At 46.1% G+C, this 15,602-nt stretch overlaps 1 protein-coding gene and 1 long non-coding RNA gene across 4 annotated transcripts in view; one reads left to right on the top strand and one right to left on the bottom strand.

Moving 5' to 3' along the window:
* The window catches only part of RNLS (renalase, FAD dependent amine oxidase), a 627,109-nt gene that overhangs the window by 139,203 nt on the left and 472,304 nt on the right, over nucleotides 1–15,602 (bottom strand). For all 3 annotated transcript variants that reach the window (XM_063961709.1, XM_063961707.1, XM_063961708.1), the window contains one exon: nucleotides 7,010–7,183. In XM_063961709.1, coding sequence (XP_063817779.1) covers nucleotides 7,010–7,183 — 174 coding nt within the window. The remainder of the gene's footprint in view (nucleotides 1–7,009; nucleotides 7,184–15,602) is intronic.
* LOC135056477 (uncharacterized) overlaps nucleotides 1–15,602 on the top strand; it is a 138,450-nt gene that overhangs the window by 11,885 nt on the left and 110,963 nt on the right. Inside the window, exon 2 of the long non-coding RNA XR_010243983.1 lies at nucleotides 220–293. This is a non-coding gene — a long non-coding RNA (uncharacterized LOC135056477). The remainder of the gene's footprint in view (nucleotides 1–219; nucleotides 294–15,602) is intronic.

Here is a 15,602-nt window from a genome sequence, read left to right as displayed (position 1 = left end):
GTGTGGCATATGTAGTGAGTGCGGGGACAGGTGTGTGCGCGGCATCTGTAGTGAGTGCAGGAACAGATGTGTGTGTGTGTGTGTGTGTGGCATCTGTAGTGAGTGCGGGGACAGGTGTGTCTGAGTGTGTGTAATCTGTAGTTAGTGCGGGGACTGGACTCTGTGTGGAAACAGTAGTGACACGTAGTGTACATATATGTTTCTGCTCTCCCTCCCCAGGTGCTGCTGACTGTATCACTGATGACTGTATTGTCCTGTGTAACCTGCAGCACCAAGCCAGCAGTGTACTGCAGGTGAGGGGGCAATGGGGGCACCTCACCCAGAAGTTAAACACAACACTAGGGTGAAGGCTGTGACATGGCTATTACTGTATGTATGTTCTCCCTGTGTTTAATGGATGTAGTGCAGGGACATAAGAGTTAAATTATGCAGGGGGTGAGACAGGCTCCTGGCACTGAGAGACACCACCATTTGTGCCTCCCCAGCCTCTGACCTCACCGCATGTCACTGGCCTCTAGTTGCAGTTAAATCTCATCTCTGCAACAGAGGGTATGGAGTCACAGCTCGCTATAGGCATATGTGAGTGACAAAATCAGTGGCAAAGGTGTGAGTGGGATTGCAATCATACTCTAAATCAGAGATTTTCAACCTTTTACAACTCGCGGCACACTGAACAAGATCTAAATATTGCCAAGGCACATTCAAATATAATGGTGATGCATGGTGCAGTTGCGTTTCCTAGGATGTCATGTCGCAGCTTCTCCATAGGTAACGCCTGAGCCACATCTGAGAAAGCCAGAAGAGCCCAACACTGCCCGGGCCCAAAATTAGAACTGGCTCTGCAACCACTAAACCCACCAGTATTGATCGTTCCAGGGCCTCAGTAGCAGCAAAACACTGATGGTCCTGGCTCTGCTTCTATGGCGGCACACCTGGAGACTGCTCAGGACACACTAGTGTGCCACGGCACAGTGGTTGAAAAACACTGCTCTAAATAATGCCCACTGATGCCCTTACAGAAGAACTGTCACCTATACATAGTAGAAGCAGACATTTTGCGAACAGGAGTAATATTTCTGTGATGAGCAGTCTATCAATTCTTTAAGTGCCAGTTCCTCGTGTATAGATATGGCTTCATGAATATATAAGTGATGTCCCTTGCCCCTAGTAAATTATAAAGCTGCATTCTGCTTCAGCCATATAATTGTGACATATCCACTTTAAAAGTACGCATAAACTTAAATTGTGGAGTTCTTTCACACGTGGTGGTCATGCCCAATTATACAAGTTTTTTGGAAACACGTGTGGGCAATGTTATCAAGGATTTTGGGTATAAAACATAGAAACATAGGGGTAAATTTACTAAGAATCGTATTTTCCCGTTTGAGGTCAAAGTTCAATCACGAATGACATCGAAAGTGTAAATATGCAACTTTTTGAATTGATTTCGACTAATTTACTAAGCTGCCGTATTCTGCATTTTCGGTTTTTCCGATGTCGATGTCATTCGTTTTTTTAGGCAGTGTTTTACGTGAGTGACTTGTAAAACACTGCCGACTTTAATACAATGAATCTCGGCCGGATCTGAGAGATCCGTGCTGGGCTTCATTGTGCACCTTGTAAAAAAAATTAAAAATGTTTAAACTTAAAAAAAAAATTGCGTGGGGTCCCCCCTCCTAAGCCAAACCAGCCTCGGGCTCTTTGAGCCGGTCCTGGTTGCAAAAATATGGGAAATAAATTGACAGGGGTTCCCCCATATTTAAACAACCAGCACCGGGCTCTGCGCCTGGTCCTGGTTCCAAAAATACGGGGGACAAAAAACGTAGGGGTCCCCCGTATTTTTGAAACCAGCACCGGGCTCCACTAGCTGGACAGATAATGCCACAGCCGGGGGTCACATTATACAGTGCCTTGCGGCCGTGGCATCAAATATCCAACTAGTCACCCCTGGCCGGGGTACCTTGGGGAAGTGGGGACCCCTTCAATCAAGGGGTCCCCCCCCCCCAGCCACTTAAGGGCCAGGGGTGAAGCTCGAGGCTGTCCCCCCCATCCAATGGGCTGCGGATGGGGGGCTGATAGCCTTTGTTGAAAGTTATGAATATTGTTTTTAGTAGCAGTACTACAAGTCCCAGCAAGCCTCCCCCGCAAGCTGGTACTTGGAGAACCACAAGTACCAGCATGCGGCGGAAAACCGGGCCCGCTGGTACCTGTAGTACTACTACTAAAAAAATACCCCAATAAAGACATTACACACACACACCTTGAAAATATAACTTTAATGCATACATACACACCACCATATACACATACTTACCTTATGTTCACACGAGGGTCGGTCCTCTTCTCCATGTAGAATCCAAGGTGTACCTGTTGAAAAAATCCTACTCACCAAATCCAGTGTAGAGGGCTCCTCGGGTAATCCATTTGTAATCCACGTACTTGTAAAAATAAAAAAACGGGACACCCGACCACGAACTTTAAGGGGCCCCATGTTTTCACATGGGACCCCTTTCCCCGAATGCCAGAAACCCCCTCTGACTGATGTCTAAGTGGGTTTCTTCAGCCAATCAGGGAGCGCCACGTTGTGGCACCCTCCTGATCGGCTGTGTGCTCCTGTACTGTCTGACAGGCGGCACACGGCAGTGTTACAATGTAGCGCCTATGCGCTCCATTGTAACCAATGGTGGGAACTTTGTGGTCAGCGGTTGACCGAAAGTGACCTCACCGCTGACCACAAAGTTCCCACCATTGGTTACAATGGAGCGCATAGGCGCTACATTGAACACTGCCGTGTGCCGCCTGTCAGACAGTACAGGAGCACACAGCCGATCAGGTGGGTGCCACAACGTGGCGCTCCCTGATTGGCTGAAGAAACCCACTTAGACATCAGTCAGAGGGGGTTTCTGGCATTCGGGGGAAAGGGGTCCCATGTGAAAACATGGGGCCCCTTAAAGTTCGTGGTCGGGTGTCCCGTTTTTTTATTTTTACAAGTACGTGGATTACAAATGGATTACCCGAGGAGCCCTCTACACTGGATTTGGTGAGTAGGATTTTTTCAACAGGTACACCTTGGATTCTACATGGAGAAGAGGACCGACCCTCGTGTGAACATAAGGTAAGTATGTGTATATGGTGGTGTGTATGTATGCATTAAAGTTATACTTTCAAGGTGTGTGTGTAATGTCTTTATTGGGGTATTTTTTTAGTAGTAGTACTACAGGTACCAGCGGGCCCGGTTTTCCGCCGCATGCTGGTACTTGTGGTTCTCCAAGTACTAGCTTGCGGGGAGGCTTGCTGGGACTTGTAGTACTGCTACTAAAAACAATATTCATAACTTTCAACAAAGGCTATCAGCCCCCCATCCGCAGCCCATTGGATGGGGGGGACAGCCTCGGGCTTCACTCCTGGCCCTTGGGTGGCTGGGGGGGGGACCCCTTGATTGAAGGGGTCCCCACTCCCCCAGGGTACCCCGGCCAGGGGTGACTAGTTGGATATTTGATGCCACGGCCGCAAGGCACTGTATAAAAGTGACCCCCGGCTGTGGCATTATCTGTCCAGCTAGTGGAGCCCGGTGCTGGTTTCAAAAATACGGGGGACCCCTACGCTTTTTGTCCCCCGTATTTTTGGAACGAGGACCAGGCGCAGAGCCCGGTGCTGGTTGTTTAAATATGGGGGAACCCCTGTCAATTTTTTCCCCATATTTTTGCAACCAGGGCCGGCTCAAAGAGCCCGAGGCTGGTTTGGTTTAGGAGGGGGGACCCCACGCATTTTTATTTTGAAAAATTAAAACATTTCCCACCCTTTCCCACTGAAAAACATGCACGGATCTCATGGACCCGTGCATGCCTATACAAACACGGGATAAAAAAACAGGTCTGTTTTTTTTTAGCACTTTTTCACGATTTGTATTTCATCACGGCAGTGTTTGGCTATTGTCGGCAGTGTTTGTGTTTTGCACTTTTTAGTAAAATCCCGATTTCTACCAAATTGCAGGCGTGTTTGACCGATGGTGTATTGATTCGTGATTTTTTCCTAGGACTTCCAAAATATTACGAATGCCCTCATCACTGCCGTGATTTTTGCTTAGTAAATTACCGAGATGACACTTTGAAGAAAAAACGGCATCTCGGTCAAAATCGGGACCTTAGTAAATATACCCCATAGAATTTGATGGCAGATAAGAACCACTTGGCCCATCTAGTCTGCCCCTTTTTTTTTTATCCTTTAGGCAATCTCAACCCTTTTTGAACCTTAATTCTTTGTAAGGATATTCATATGCCTATTCCAAGCATGTTTAAATTGCTCTACAGTCTTAGCCTCTACCACCTCTGATGGGAGACTATTCCACTTATCCACTACCCTTTCTGTGAAGTAATTTTTCCTTAAATTTCCCCTGAACCTCCCCCCCTCTAGTCTCAGTGTATGTCCTCGAGTTCTAATACTTCTCTTCCTTTGAAGAATGTTTCCCTCCTGAACTTTGTTAAGACCCTTGATATATTTGAAAGTTTCTATCATGTCCCCCCTTTCCCTTCTCTCCTCCAAACTATACATGTTAAGATCTTTTAGTCTTTCCGGGTATGTTTTGTGATGTAGGCCATGCACCATTTTAGTTGCCCTTCTTTGTACACTCTCTAATGTATTTATATCCTTCTGGAGATATGGTCTCCAGAACTGGACACAGTATTCCAGATGGGGCCGCACCAATGACTTATACAGTGGCATTATCACTTCTTTTTTCCTACTACCGATTCCTCTCCCTATACAACCAAGCATCTGACTTGCCTTTCTCATTGCTTTGTTGCATTGCTTTCCTGCCTTCAAGTCACTTGAAATAGTGACTCCTAAATCCCTTTCCTCCTCAGTAGTTTCCATTATAGTACCCTTGATACTAGATTTAGCCTTTGGGTTTTTAAGACCCAAGTGCATGATTTAGCATTTTTTAGCATTAAACTGTAGTTGCCACGTTCTTGACCATTTCTCAAGCCTACCTAGGTCATCAATCATTTGTTTTACCCCTCCCGGTTTGTCTACCCTGTTGCATATCTTTGTATCATCTGCAAAAAGGCATACCTTCCCTTCAATACCATCTGCAATATCACCAACAAAGATATTAAAGAGAACTGGACCAAGTACAGATCCCTGGGGTACTCCACTGGTAACATTTCCCTCCATAGATTGCACTCCATTAACTACAACTGTCTGTTTCCTATCCTGCAACCAGGTTCTTATCCATTTAACTGTTTTATAATCCACCCCCACGCTTTCAAGTTTATTTAGCAGTCTGCGATGTGGGACACTGTCAAATGCCTTACTAAAGTCTAGATATGCTACATCCACAGCTCTCCCTTGATCTATTATTTTCGTCACAGAGTCAAAAAAGTCCATAAGATTTGTTTGGCATGATCTCCCACCAGTAAATCCATGCTGTTTTGGATCCTGTAAGTGGTTTGATTTAAGATATTCCACAACTCTTTCTTTTAATAGTTTTTCCATTACTTTCCCTACTACTGATGTAAGGCTTACTGGTCTGTAGTTACTTACCCGTGTCGAATGATGTTGCAGTGCCATTATTGAGTGCTTCTGTTCATTATGTTAGTTAGTACCAGGAGAAGCTCATAGTCCATGTATATAGTCCAAATCATTGATTGCTAAAAAGTTAGAAATGCTTGGTGGCACCCTCAATGACCGCCCTACATGCTCGTGTTCACTTTGCAGCCTCCACAGAGTACGTACATTACGAGCTTGCAAAATAATACCGTGAATACTCTTCACAAAGTATGGTTTCCCTGGTACCTCATTCCTTCTTCCCCTCTCCCTGGGCTAATGATCCCTAAATGATGTTCATTTTATTTTTGAGGGGTTTTTTTTTTTTTTGACAGTAGTAGCTCGGTCGATTCCCTGGTCTATGTGTTATCAAGGAACCTTTGGCTGGGTTTTTCATTTGCGGTCATATATCTTTTGTTAATTATGCTCTCCGTTCCATGTATCTTTTATTCCTATATTTTCAGATTTTTAAGGTACTCTGTATGTTCAATTTATTGTATCTCCTTGTACTAATAATAATAATTTCAATAAAAATCATTGTTTAAAAAAAAAAAAAAAAAGAGCACGCATCAAGTGTGACAAAACAAACTCAGATTTTTCTTCTTCCTATAAAATGTAATGGCACGACCTGTGGTATGATTAGACGCGTGCACACATTTCCGGTCTGTGCTCTTTTTATACAACTGTTCAGCTTAACGCAGTTACATTTATTACTTTCATTGGCAGATGCCACACTCTTCCTTTGTAGAGATGAAATAAAATTTTGTCCCATGGTACCGTTTCCCAGAGCTCAGTTTACAAAGGAAAAAGAAAACTGAAATCTCATACTTTGCATTAACAGGGAGCAAGTTTGAATTAAAAACCATTCAACAATGGGAGCAACATTTTTTTTCTTCTTACTTTGGAAGGACAAATTGTACATTGTAATTGTAAACACTGTGGTATATTATATTTAGTAAGTGGCGTGCTTCTTTTGTTGTTTGATCATGACTTAAAAGGGCAATAATTATTAAACACAAAACAAGGCATGATTTGTATTAATATTATTGCCTCCTTTAGATCCAGCGGCCGAAACTGTCAAAGATGAGGAGGCTTTGAAACATGGCGCTAGAAAATTTACCATACTGACTTCATAATAACAATATAAATAATAATAATAATAATAATAATATAAATAATACTAATATTCACATTTTCTTTAATTGTGTCTGACAGGCATTTTGTTTTGCTTGTACATTAGGATTTACTGCATGTCAGAACAGTAATTGAATGGTTAAAAAATATTATCCAGAGGCATGATGGATTCCTTATTGTCTTTGGCCTAGTGTGACATTGTATTTCTCCCCTGAGGCCTGTAGCTGAATACATGTTCTCTTCAGCATGGCAGCACTCAATTAAGCAGCATATCTGATGATCCCCACCCTCCATTGTCCCTGTGTTTAAGAGGAATAATGGAAGCACTGACCTACATTGCGTTTCTTATTATCAATGGAGATGAAGCGTATGCAGGGATTATCAGTGATGTACTTTGCTGCCCAGGGGACATCAATCTGTGTGCCAGCTTCATAAAAGAGTCCCAAGGAGTAGCGGGAGGAGTAGCTCACAGCTTCCAGTTGGCGCCTTTGGCTTTCCTTAATTACTGAGAGAGAAAGGAAAAAAACAAATGTAAGAGCAGACAACAGTCAGTACTTCCTGAACTACATCTCCCATCACCCTCAGCCAGCAAATCTAGAGAACACTCCATTCTTTATATACAGTAACATATGTTGCAATGACCTATTATTTCTATGTGACAGCTGTGACGAGGACATACAGGCGATCTTGGCTGAGCAGAGGTCACTCTCGTAGTGCATTCCATGTACAGCAAAGTGGAGCAAAAACAGTTGGAGGTTACATATTTCTAATACATTGAACAGGACAAATACTGTATGTGTGCCATTTGGTCATTGTTTCACGTCACACATCCATAACATTAGTAAGGATCCGATGCTGATGCTATGAAATGACAAACAGCACACAAACCTAGCATACGACCCGCGGGACGGCGCATTGGATCATCATCGTTCGTGAAGTGCAAACGACCCGATGGTCATTCAGGTGTCCGGGGGCTTTATACTCACTATAACACATTCACTAAGGTTTGGTTCAAGAGCTGACACTGTCTTCAGTTGATCTCATACTACACTCACAACCTAATGTAATCACTGGTAGAGTACCTGCTTTAAATCTAGTGTTCTAAAAAACAAGTCTGACATGTTTATTTAAGAACACAAAGACAGAATATTGCAGTTGAATGTGAAATAAAAGTCCAAATGCTTATTGATAACAAATAGAGAAAAATAAATTCCAAACTGTTTCCTTAATCCTTAAAAAATAAAACAGGATAAAAAAAAATAATCAGAAACGGTCATACTACACTCACATTTTTGTGTGTTTTGTTGCTCCCTGCACATATACATAGGAAACATGAACGTTACATGAATTTCTAGGGAAAATACACTGGTGGTGATTCTGAGTAAAGGTGTCCATACATTTACAATCGCTATTTATTGTTTCACAGATCCTGAGATTTTTTTTCACAGATGTATTGTTTTTACAATCCATCTGACTTGCCCATACATTACAGATTTGTCTCAGTGATCTGCAGATTTTGATTGCATCTTGAAATCTTAATAGTGCCCATGCATCACCTCAATCGATTGTCATTTTACAAGTCATATGACGAAAATTGAAATAATACTACTACCTGCTACCCTCTTCTGGTAATAGTTAAAAAATTAAGGAAACAAAGTGTGTGGGGTCCCCCCTAAAGCATAACCAACCCCAGGCTCTTTGAGCCGGTGCTGGTTCACAAAATACAGGGAAGAAAATGTGTGTGGTTTCCCTGTATTAAATGAACCAACATTGGGCTCTTGGAGCTGTTCCTGGTTCTAAAATTATGGGGAACAAAATGAGTAGGGGTCCTTCATATTTTTAAAACCAGCAACAGGCTAGACTAGCAGGGGGGTAATGCCACAGCCAGGGGACACACTTGCTGGGGTCCCATGGCCGAATAATTCAGCCCCCTAACTAGTCAGCCCAGGCCAGGGATTCCTTGGGAAGTGGGGACCCCCAAAGAAGGGGTCCTCCCTCTCCAGCGCACCTAAGGCCTGGGCTGAAGCCCGGGGCTATTCCGTGCACCCCTGGGCAGTGGTTGCAGGGTTGATAGCTTTGTATACTGTAAAAAAACCCTGTCCTTTACAGTGGGACTACAGGTTCCTGCAAGCCTGCCCCACATGCTGCTACTTGGTGAACCACAAGTATCAGCATGCAGGGCAATAAGGGCCCGCTGGTATCTATAGCTCCCTTGTAAAGGAAATATTAAATAACCAAGCAACACCGACTGTTTAATTTATTTATTTATCTGCTCCTTAACCCGGGTGGCAGCGGCCTTTACAAACCTTTTTCATAGACACCGCCTCTCCAAGGCTTCCTCCGGCGTATTCATCTGTGAGCTTCACCCTGGGAGGCCATGTGAGCTCTTTTGCATTGGCTGCAGCCCTCCCAGGACTCCAGAGTCTTTAGTATCTCTTCTCAGCTCCTCCTCCTCCGTCGGACTGTCTGCCCCGTCTCATGCAGGCTAATATAGCCAGGCCAAGGGGGCGGGGCGATGACGCAATGAGCTGCAATTGGCTCGCTGCAGCAATCTTGAATTTTAAAGATGGGACCATGTGTAAAACAATGACGGATCATGGTGCCATTTTTTAAAAGGGCAGCACAGCCAATCATGAGCATTACTTTCCCAGGATTCAGGAGAGGAACACTCTGCTACTGAACTGACTCCCGTGCTACTCCTACTACTGCCACCTGGTCCCGCCCACTCCCAGGTACCTGGCGCCTGCTTGCACACTCATACCGTCGCTGTCATCCCCTTCCTGCCCCATCTCTCCCCACAGTATGGGCGAGGTGAACGGCTGATCCTCGCCCATACACTACAGTTAAAGCCGCGATAAATCATGATTTTTAAACACTAGGGGAGCCCATACATCAGCTAATGATTGTGGCAATCATCTCCAGAACGGAGAATTGTCATTATTTATCGCAGGTGTATGGGCTACTTAGGGAGTAAAGCTAACAAGAGCAATAGACTTTCCACCTTAATCAAACCAGGGTGCACTACAGGTGAGGCAGATTTAAGATGTGTAGAGAGATTCCGATTTGAGGAGTGTGTCCAAACTCAAATATAAAGTGCAGTGTAAAATTAAAGCTGTGCTGTATGTGGATACATGCAAAAGAAGACAGTATTTATCTTGCGTACAACAATAGAAATGTATTTGAACTCCTTGCATCACAATGTTTGTTCCAGATACAAAGTTACTTGCTTTTTTTTTTTCTTTTGTCCCACTTCAGAACCAGCCCTATTATCTCTCTATAAGACTTTCTCTATGAAATTTTTTATGTCACTAGGGACAAATAATCAGTAATAGATGTTAATGTACTATGACAATTTGGGAAGAGCCACGTCCAGCAGTCCAGTAAAACAGTGGGTTTGTTTATTAACTGCAGCTTGGCAGGCCACTGCACAGCAAGTGTCAGGTCATATATCACAGCAGGTTACAGTAGCAGTACAACATGAAGCAGTACGGCAGCAAGCATACAATAGTGTGCCACAGATGGCATACATGAGATCATTGGCCATTCCTGGTCCCGACACCCTGCCGCTAAGCACCCCCCCCCCCTCCCCCAGCCTATTGCCTGGCCAACTTGTTCGGCATCAGGACCCTGAACTCTGTTCCCAGCAGAGATTTAAGAAAAGCTCCCAGGTGTTGCTGATTACCTGACTGTTCGCATTTGAGATGCGATTGCAATGCATACTGAAGATTTTCGGGTCAATGTGCATGCGCTGCACTCGTTCTGCATGTGCGTGGCTCGGGAGATGCCTGCATTTGCACGGCGGTGATGCAGCGTTGCGGGGCAGTGTGGCAAAAATAAGAATTTACGTACCGATAATTCTATTTCTCGTAGTCCGTAGTGGATGCTGGGGACTCCGTAAGGACCATGGGGAATAGCGGCTCCGCAGGAGACAGGGCACAAAAGTAAAAGCTTTAGGATCAGGTGGTGTGCACTGGCTCCTCCCCCTATGACCCTCCTCCAAGCCTCAGTTAGGATACTGTGCCCGGACGAGCGTACACAATAAGGAAGGATTTTGAATCCCGGGTAAGACTCATACCAGCCACACCAATCACACCGTACAACCTGTGATCTGAACCCAGTTAACAGTATGATAACAGAGGAGCCTCTGAAAAGATGGCTTCCAACAATAATAACCCGATTTTTGTAACAATAACTATGTACAAGTATTGCAGACAATCCGCACTTGGGATGGGCGCCCAGCATCCACTACGGACTACGAGAAATAGATTTATCGGTAAGTAAATTCTTATTTTCTCTGACGTCCTAAGTGGATGCTGGGGACTCCGTAAGGACCATGGGGATTATACCAAAGCTCCCAAACGGGTGGGAGAGTGCGGATGACTCTGCAGCACCGAATGAGAGAACTCCAGGTCCTCCTCAGCCAGGGTATCAAATTTGTAAAATTTTGCAAACGTGTTTGCCCCTGACCAAGTAGCAGCTCGGCAAAGTTGTAAAGCCGAGACCCCTCGGGCAGCCGCCCAAGATGAGCCCACCTTCCTTGTGGAATGGGCATTTACATATTTTGGCTGTGGCAGGCCTGCCACAGAATGTGCAAGCTGAATTGTACTACACATCCAACTAGCAATCGTCTGCTTAGAAGCAAGAGCACCCAGTTTGTTGAGTGCATACAGGATAACAGCAAGTCAGTTTTCCTGACTCCAGCCGTCCTGGAAATATATATTTTCAGGGCCCTGACAACATCTAGCAACTTGGAGTCCTCCAAGTCCCTAGTAGCCGCAGGTACCACAATAAGCTGGTTCAGGTGAAACGCTGACACCACCTTAGGGAGAAACTGGGGACGAGTCCGCAGCTCTGCCCTGTCCGAAAGGACAATCAGATATGGGCTTTTGTGAGACAAAGCCGCCAATTCTGACACTCACCTGGCCGAGGCCAGGGCCAACAGCATGGTCACTTTCCATGTGAGATATTTCAAATCCACAGATTTGAGCGGTTTAAACCAATGTGATTTGAGGAATCCCAGAACTACGTTGAGATCCCACAGTGCCACTGGAGGCACAAAAGGGGTTGTATATGCAGTACTCCCTTGACAAACTTCTGGACTTCAGGAACTGAAGCCAATTCTTTCTGGAAGAAAATCGACAGGGCCGAAATTTGAACCTTAATGGACCCAAATTTGAGGCCCATAGACACTCCTGTTTGCAGGAAATGCAGGAATCGACCGAGTTGAAATTCCTCCGTGGGGGCCTTCCTGGCCTCACACCATGCAACATATTTTCTCCAAATGCGGTGATAATGTTGTGGGGTCACCTCCTTCCTGGCTCTGACCAGGGTAGGGATGACCTCTTCCGGAATGCCTTTTTCCCTTAGGATCCGGCGTTCAACCGCCATGCCGTCAAACGCAGCCGCGGTAAGTCTTGGAACAGACATGATCCTTGCTGAAGCAAGTCCCTTCTTAGTATCTCTTGAAGTTCCGGGTACCAAGTCCTTCTTGGCCAATCCGGAGCCACGAGTATAGTTCTTACTCCTCTCCGTCTTATAATTCTCAGTACCTTGGGTATGAGAGGCAGAGGAGGGAACACATACACCGACTGGTACACCCACGGTGTTACCAGAGCGTCCCAGCTATTGCCTGAGGGTCTCTTGACCTGGCGCAATACCTGTCCAGTTTTTTGTTCAGACGGGACGCCATCATGTCCACCTTTGGTCTTTCCCAACGGTTCACAATCATGTGGAAGACTTCCAGATGAAGTCCCCACTCTCCCGGGTGGAGGTCGTGCCTGCTGAGGAAGTCTGCTTCCCAGTTGTCCACTCCCGGAATGAACACCGCTGACAGTGTTATCACATGATTTTTCGCCCAGCGAAGAATCCTTGCTGCCATTGCCCTCCTGCTTCTTGTGCCGCCCTGTCTGTTTACGTGGGCGACTGCCGTGATGTTGTCCGACTGGATCAGCACCGGTTGACTTTGAAGCAGAGGTCTTCCTAGGCTCAGAGCATTGTAAATTGCCCTTAGCTCCAGTATATTTATGTGGAGAGAAGTCTCCAGACTTGACCACACTCCTTGGAAATTTCTTCCCTGTGTGACTGCTCCCCAGCCTCTCAGGCTGGCATCCGTGGTCACCAGGACCCAGTCCTGAATGCCGAATCTGCTGCCCTCTAGTAGATGAGCACTCTGCAGCCACCACAGAAGAGACACCCTTGTCCTTGGAGACAGGATTATCCGCTGATGCATCTGAAGATGCGATCCGGACCATTTGTCCAGCAGATCCCACTGAAAAATTCTTGCGTGAAATCTGCCGAATGGAATCGCTTCGTAAGAAGCCACCATTTTTCCCAGGACTCTTGTGCATTGATGCACTGACACTTGGCCTGGTTCTAGGAGGTTCCTAACTAGCTCGGATAACTCCCTGGCTTTCTCCTCCGGGAGAAACACCTTTTTCTGGACTGTGTCCAGAATCATCCCTAGGAACAGCAGACGTGTCGTCGGAATCAGCTGCGATTTTGGAATATTTAGAATCCACCCGTGCTGTCGTAGAACTACTTGAGATAGTGCTACTCCGACCTCCAACTGTTCTCTGGGCCTTGCCCTTATCAGGAGATCGTCCAAGTAAGGGATAATTAAGACGCCTTTTCTTTGAAGAAGAATCATCATTTCGGCCATTACCTTGGTAAAGACCCGGGGTGCCGTGGACAATCCAAACGGCAGCGTCTGAAACTGATAGTGACAGTTCTGTACCACGAACCTGAGGTACCCTTGGTGAGAAGGGCAAATTGGGACATGGAGGTAAGCATCCTTGATGTCCAGGGACACCATATAGTCCCCTTCTTCCTGGTTCGCTATCACTGCTCTGAGTGACTCCATCTTGATTTGAACCTTTTTATGTAAGTGTTCAAAGATTTCAGATTTAGAATAGGTCTCACCGAGCCGTCTGGCTTCAGTACCACAAATAGTGCGGAATAATACCCCTTTCCTTGTTGTAGGAGGGGTACTTTGATTATCACCTGCTGGGAATACAGCTTGTGAATTGTTTCCAATACTGCCTCCCTGTCGGAGGGAGACGTTGGTAAAGCAGATTTCAGGAACCTGCGAGGGGGAGACGTCTCGAATTTCCAATCTGTACCCCTGGGATACTACTTGTAGGATCCAGGGGTCCACTTGCGAGTGAGCCCACTGCGCGCTGAAACTCGAGACGACCCCCCCCACCGCACCTGAGTCCGCTTGTACGGCCCCAGCGTCATGCTGAGGACTTGGCAGAAGCGGTGGAGGGCTTCTGTTCCTGGGAAGGGGCTGCCTGCTGCAGTCTTCTTCCCTTTCCTCTACCCCTGGGCAGATATGACTGGCCTTTTGCCCGCTTGCCCTTATGGGGACGAAAGGACTGACGGTGTCTTTTTCTGCTGAGATGTGACTTGGGGTAAAAAAGGTGGATTTTCCAGCTGTTGCCGTGGCCACCAGGTCCGATGGACCGACCCCAAATAACTCCTCCCCTTTATACGGCAATACTTCCATGTGCCGTTTGGAATCCGCATCACCTGACCACTGTCGTGTCCATAAACATCTTCTGGCAGACATGGACATCGCACTTACTCTTGATGCCAGAGTGCAAATATCCCTCTGTGCATCTCGCATATATAGAAATGCATCCTTTAAATGCTCTATAGTCAATAAAATACTGTCCCTGTCAAGGGTATCAATATTTTCAGTCAGAGAATCCGACCAAGCCACCCCAGCGCTGCACATCCAGGCTGAGGCGATCGCTGGTCGCAGTATAACACCAGTATGTGTGTATATACTTTTTAGGATATTTTCCAGCCTCCTATCAGCTGGCTCCTTGAGGGCGGCCGTATCTGGAGACGGTAACGCCACTTGTTTTGATAAGCGTGTGAGCGCCTTATCCACCCTAGGGGGTGTTTCCCAACGCGCCCTAACTTCTGGCGGGAAAGGGTATAACGCCAATAATTTTCTATCGGGGAAAACCCACGCATCATCACACACTTCATTTAATTTATCTGATTCAGGAAAAACTACAGGTAGTTTTTTCACACCCCACATAATACCCTTTTTTGTGGTACTTGTAGTATCAGAAATATGTAACACCTCCTTCATTGCCCTTAACATGTAACGTGTGGCCCTAATGGAAAATACGTTTGTTTCTTCACCGTCGACACTGGAGTCAGTGTCCGTGTCTGTGTCGACCGACTGAGGTAATGGGCGTTTTAAAGCCCCTGACGGTGTTTGAGACGCCTGGACAGGTACTAATTGGTTTGCCGGCCGTCTCATGTCGTCAACCGACCTTGCAGCGTGTTGACATTATCACGTAATTCCCTAAATAAGCCATCCATTCCGGTGTCGACTCCCTAGAGAGTGACATCACCATTACAGGCAATTGCTCCGCCTCCTCACCAACCTCGTCCTCATACATGTCGACACACACGTACCGACACACAGCACACACACAGGGAATGCTCTGATAGAGGACAGGACCCCACTAGCCCTTTGGGGAGACAGAGGGAGAGTTTGCCAGCACACACCAAAACGCTATAATTATACAGGGACAACCTTATATAAGTGTTTTCCCTTATAGCATCTTAATATATTATAATATCGCCACCAAAATGCCCCCCCTCTCTGTTTTAACCCTGTTTCTGTAGTGCAGTGCAGGGGAGAGCCTGGGAGCCTTCCTAGCAGCGGAGCTGTGTAGGAAAATGGCGCTGTGTGCTGAGGAGAATAGGCCCCGCCCCCTTTTCGGTGGGCTTCTTCTCCCGTTTTTCTGACAACCTGGCAGGGGTTAAATACATCCATATAGCCCCAGAGGCTATATGTGATGTATTTTTAGCCAGCATAGGTACTTTCATTGCTGCCCAGGGCGCCCCCCCCCAGCGCCCTGCACCCTCAGTGACCGTTGGTGTGAAGTGTGCTGAGAGCAATG

This window comes from Pseudophryne corroboree, chromosome 3 (assembly GCF_028390025.1).
Source record: "Pseudophryne corroboree isolate aPseCor3 chromosome 3, aPseCor3.hap2, whole genome shotgun sequence".
NCBI classification, from domain to species: domain Eukaryota; kingdom Metazoa; phylum Chordata; class Amphibia; order Anura; family Myobatrachidae; genus Pseudophryne; species Pseudophryne corroboree.
Note: the sequence above shows the minus strand (reverse complement) of the source record. Positions and strands in the feature narration are given on the sequence as shown.